The 6,110-nt window shown below is 36.0% G+C and overlaps 1 protein-coding gene across 1 annotated transcript; it reads left to right on the plus strand.

The window, feature by feature from the left end:
• Positions 1-3,628: 3,628 nt before the first annotated feature.
• Positions 3,629-4,567, plus strand: LOC123947071 (olfactory receptor 6C2-like). Its single transcript, XM_046013034.1, has one exon. It carries the CDS (start codon positions 3,629-3,631, stop codon positions 4,565-4,567), a length of 939 nt encoding a protein of 312 aa, XP_045868990.1.
• The last annotated feature ends 1,543 nt before the right edge of the window (positions 4,568-6,110 follow it).

Here is a 6,110-nt window from a genome sequence, read left to right on the forward strand (position 1 = left end):
CTTCTGATATTAAGAGGTAAAGAAATATCAGCATCCATCAGAGTTGGCATTACCAAAATATGCATCATCTTTTCAGGTCCTCAAATACCTATTTTATCTCTACTACTTTGGGATTGATAGTACTCTTATGGTCTAGTGGTTCTCTGCATAAGCTTTAAGACACTTTTAGTATTTCTGCAGCAAATTGCAATACAGGAAAATGTACGAAGTATCAAATGTTCCATTTTAGTTTCCTTGTCACCATTAGGCATGAGAACAACCTTCTTCTAATTCTATACCAGTCTTGAAAATGGAAAAACTATGTGACTTTCTAAAGCCCTTTTAGCTTGTGTTCAAAGAGCAACTAATTACTTCCTATTATTTTCCTACTTAGATCTCTACAAGAAAAAAAAACTGAAGAATTGTATCTCATGTTCTTTCCTTCTGTCATTCTGGCTCTGTATCACTGGAAGATAGCAAAGGGCCCCAAACGTAGAGATCTCATGCAGAACCATCAAATTCTCTAACTATCCCCCAAATTTCTTATCCCCTGCTAAACAAATTTCATAAATTCTCTAAAAATGAAAGCGTTTGTCCTTAGTCACCACACTGAAAGAAATATTTATTGCCTGAAAATATTCCATTAATCTAAATGCTTGATGCATTTGAAACTTAAAATCCATAAATATATTCCTTCTTCTACTCTTCTCAATTATGTAAAGCCAAAATGAATTAACTTTCGTGTAACTGAGATATGGATCAAGAGTTTTAAGGAAACATCTATTATGGGATGAATGTCAGTTGGTAACAGTTCAGAAACATTTTTTCACAAAACATAAAGGAGAATTAATCATATCTGATCTTTTTTAAAAATGATTCTGATTGCATTGATTTTTAAAATGTTGAAGGGAGAAGCAAAGATATATGTTAAAGTGTATGTTAATACGCTTTTGCAATATTTTAGCTATGAGATAAAGACACCCAGAGTAAAATTAGTATTTTGAGTGAGAGAGTAAAAGAAAAAAAATTAAGAAGAAAACCAAAATGTCAAGACCAAGTGTTAAACTGAAAATGGGAGAAAAGAAAAAGGAACAATAAGGAATGTCCTCATATGAGACTTAAGATTGACAAGAAAGTCTGGAAGAGATTATGCTGAGTGAAATAAGTCAAGCAGAGAGAGTCAATTATCATATGGTTTCACTTATTTGTGGAGCATAACAAATAATATGGAGGACTTGGGGAGATGGAGAGGAGAAGGGAGTTGAGGGAAATTGGAAGGGGAGGTGAACCATGTAGACTATGGACTCTGTAAAACAACCTGAGGATTTTGAAGGGGCAGGAGATGGGAGGTTGGGGGAGCCAGGTGGTGGGTATTAAGGAGGGCACGTATTGCATGGAGCACTGGGTATGGTGCAAAAACAATGAATACTGTTACGCTGAAAAGAAAAAAATAAAAAGAAGAAATCAACCATATATTTTTGCAAGCTTAAAAAAAAAAGGATTGACAAGAAAGGATATAAAAATCTGAGAGGCATATTTAAATCTTGAAGTATGCACATCTACAGGACTCTCAATAAGAATAACAAAATAAGGATAATAAGTGTAGTTAATAATAATGAGTGTTTACCATATTCCAAATGCAGCTGTATATATTTTATCTATATTATCTAGATTTCTCAGTATAACCCTGAGATGTAAACACTATTTTACCTGAATTTTGCACATTCAGCAAATTGCTCAAAGACACTCTGAAAGGAAAAAGGGAAAGTGTAAACTCAAACCTACTAAGTCAGATCTAGATGTCCAGAATAAGCTGAATGTTGAAATCAGAACCCTGTATAGATGTATTTTTCCCTGGCAATATAAATTTCAGGATTATCAGCCTATTTGAAATCACCTTACTTATAAGAATCACCTCATTTATAAGAGAGAGTGAAAGAAAGGATTTTCTAGAGAAGAGATTTCAGATGAATAAACAACCACAGGAATTAGAAAAAGAAGAACCATGAAAGAGAATGAAAAAGAATAGACAACGCAGTAGGAAGAAGTTCAAGGAAATGTGAAATAGTGGGAATAAAGCTGTAAAGACTTTCTTAAATTAGCACTTTGTAGTCTCATATTCCACAGAGTTTGAGTTAAGTGAAAATTGAATTTTGTTTAATGAGTGAAACAAAAGGGAGGCTAGTGGTGACTTGGCTAGAGTAGTTTAAATGTTGCAATACTCAGATGAGTTGATGTACAAAAGGTTACTAGGACAAAGGAGACAATTGCCATGTAGGTGAAATTTAAGCGAAAATGTGTAAGTATAATTAAAAATGGCTAAAATCTCTTAAACCTGACATTGCTAAATGTCATTTGTAAAAAAGTGGTTGACAGTGTTTCAAACTGAAACAAGGCTAGCCAAAAACAAACAAACAAACAAAAAACAGGGATATGGCTCTTCAACTCTATCAATATACTTTTAGCGTTACCTTACTTCTTTTTTTTTTATAAATTTATTTATTTTTTTCAGCGTAACAGTATTCATTGTTTTTGCACAACACCCAGTGCTCCATGCAATACGTGCTACCTTACTTCTTTGTAATAAATTCTGAATCCAACACATTGCTATACAATACATCCAAGGAGCGATATGTCGTTTAAAAAATATGTGTTTAAAAAGAAACAATGGAAATTCAGTTTAGAATTTTAATATCAAGAATCTGCTCTTAAGGAGAATCCCCTGAAGTGAAAAGAGGGGGAAAAATTTCTCAAGATCTAGAGAATACAAAATAGTAGCAGTTAGAGTATGTTAGGACTTTTACTACTAAAGAAATCTAGAAGAAAGTACTGAATGAGACATTACAATCCCAGACTTCAGCTTGCAACCTGGGAAGAAATCCTTAGCACAAGGATATCCCAGGAAGCATCAAAATATATCGCATAGATATTCTGTTCTGAAAGTAAAAAGAAAATACAGCCAAAGGTAAATATTACAATGTTAAATGTGTACCTTTGAAGTAAAATTTCTATGGTGAAAACCTGAAGAAAAAATTGAACAGTTAAAACATTCAAATGAATCTTTAAGAAAATATAGCCAATAAAAATGTTTTTTTTCCAATAAAAATGTCATAAACACACTTCCAAGAAGATGGCCTAAATAAGCTGACAAAGGGTAAACTATGCAGTAAGTACTCATTGTCTGTTTAATAACTAACACACATGTAAACTTTAATATTGGGATTATCTTGCCAAAGACCATTGTTAGTTTTTCTTAAAATCGTCTCTGCTGGAAGCATGTCTGCAGATAGAAAATTTGGGGAGGGCAGAATTGTTGATTCAAAAGCAACTTATGGAGATAGGATTTTTTTTAATGATGTTTATAAGATGATACGTTGAACTGACACCAAGTATAGCTAAGTTGTAGATTTATTAGAAGCAGTAGCAGAAAATAAATACTTGATTCAAATGTGAATAGTCAGTTTGTGTGATGCCAAGAGGTATTCAAACATCGTCATGTGTTATGTGCTCACTTCTCCACTCACCAGTTGTATAGGAATCACTCTCAGATTTACTTCTCTTAAAGTTGGACACTGGCTATGAGTTTGGAGTTCTTCATATAGTCTTCTTTATTGTTTCAAACAGATTGGGCAAAAAACAGTAGTCAAGGATGAGAAACCAAACAGCACTATCAACTTTCATCTTGCTGGGACTGACAGAGGACCCTCAACTGAAAATTTTGCTCTTTATCTTTCTGTTTCTTTCTTACATGCTGAGTATATCTGGAAACCTAACCATCATCACCCTCACTCTGATTGATTCCCACCTTAAAACACCAATGTATCTTTTCCTCCAAAATTTCTCCTTCTTGGAAATTTCATTCACAACGGCTTGTGTCCCCAGATTCTTATATAGCATATCATCTGGGGATAAGTCCATTACCTATAATGCTTGTGCCAGTCAACTGTTGTTTACAGACCTCTTTGCAGTAACAGAATTTTTTCTCCTGGCCACCATGTCCTATGACCGCTACATAGCCATCTGCAAACCCCTGCATTACCTGACCATCATGAGCAATAGAGTCTGCAAGAACTTCATCCTCTTCTGTTGGGTAGCAGCACTGATCATCATTCTCCCACCAGTTAGTCTAGGCTTGGGCCTGGAATTCTGTGATTCAAACATCATTGATCATTTTTGTTGTGATGCATCTCCTATCCTGAAGATCTCTTGCTCAGACACATGGTTGATAGAACAGATGGTTATCGTCTGTGCTGTGTTGACCTTCATCATCACCCTCATGTGTATAGTTCTTTCCTACATTTATATCATTGGGACCATTCTAAGGTTTCCCTCTACCCAGCAAAGGAAAAAGGCCTTTTCCACTTGCTCTTCCCACATGATTGTTGTTTCCATTACTTATGGCAGCTGCATCTTTATTTATGTCAAACCTTCAGCCAAGGATGAGGTAGCTATTAATAAAGGGATTTCACTTCTTATTACTTCTGTCTCACCAATGTTGAATCCCTTTATTTACACACTGAGAAACAAGCAAGTGAAGCAAGCTTTTCATGACTCAATTAAAAAAATTGCATTCCTCTCAAAGATGTAAAGGAGAAATGAGTCTATGAATCCAACTGAAAGGAAGGACAAAGAGGCTTCTAAAACAGTTCATCTCTATCATTTATTCTCCAGTCATACGGACACTCTCACTTTCTTCTTAAACAGCTTACTGTGAGCACTATTCCACTTTTTCGCTCTCTGCTAAAACTAAACGCTGTGCCTATTTGCTCTTAGTGTCTGACAGAAATTGATGTTTGCCAAACATGTTGGATGTTATCCCCGGAAAAACAGTAGATCACAGTTTTTTGTTTTGTTTTGTTTTGTTTTTTGTCATATTTCTACACTGTCAGGTGTGACTATGTAGCCTTTGTTATAGTTAACAGAATGGCTATGGAAGTGATGTGCACCATTTTTTTGATTTTATATTTATTTATTTTTTATAAACATATAATGTATTTTTAATCCCCTGGGGTACAGGTCTGTGAATCACCAGGTTTACACACTTCACAGCACTCACCATAGCACATACCCTCCCCAATGTCCATACTCCCACTCCCCCTCTCCCAACTCCCCTCCGCCCAGCAACCCTCAGTTTGTTTTGTAAGACTAAGAGTCACTTACGGTTTCTCTCCCTCTCAATCTCATTTTGTTTCATTTATTCTTCATCTACTCCCCTAACCCCCCATGTTGCATCTCCACGTCCTCATATCAGAGAGATCATATGATAGTTGTCTTTCTCCAATTGACTTATTTCACTAAGCATGATACCCTCTAGTTCCATCCACGTCGTCGCAAATGGCGAGATTTCATTTCTTTTGATGGTTGCATAGTATTTCATTGTGTATATATACCACCTCTTCTTTATCCATTCATCGGTTGATGGACATCTAGGTTCTTTCCATAGTTTGGCTATTGTAGACATTGCTGCTATAAACATTCGGGTGCACGTGCTCCTTCGGATCACTACGTTTGTATCTTTAGGGTAAATACCCAGTAGTGCAATTGCTGGGTCCTAGGGTAGTTCTATTTTCAACATTTTGAGGAACCTCCATGCTGTTTTCCAGAGTGGCTGCACCAGCTTGCATTCCCACCAACAGTGTAGAAGGGTTCCCCTTTCTCCACATCCTCGTCAGCATTTGTCGGTTCCTGACTTGTTAATTTTAGCCATTCTGACTGGTGTGAGGTGATATCTCATTGTGGTTTTGATCTGTATTTCCCTGATGCCAAGTGATGTGGAGCAATGTGCACCATTTTTAAACCTGGCCTATAAAATACCTAATATGTGATTCACCAACCCCCTTTTTCCCCACTACCAGCCAGATACCAGGTTTAATGATTTTGTAAGTTTCACATTGGTGATGAATGAAGCTAATTTTCCATCTCAGCTATTGTTCTTCATCCAAAGATGGCAGTCACAGAAAACTTGATAAAGCTTCTTCCTTGCCCCACCTCAACTCAGTTGTCACCAGATTGGACAGGTAAAGTATTACAGAGCTATCCCTGTCGCTTAGTTAAGGGAACCACATTCATAGTTACCTCTATTTTATCTAAATGGATGAAATTATGACCTCTACTAAAGAATCACTAGAAGT

Source organism: Meles meles, chromosome 7 (genome assembly GCF_922984935.1).
Source record: "Meles meles chromosome 7, mMelMel3.1 paternal haplotype, whole genome shotgun sequence".
NCBI lineage: Eukaryota > Metazoa > Chordata > Mammalia > Carnivora > Mustelidae > Meles > Meles meles.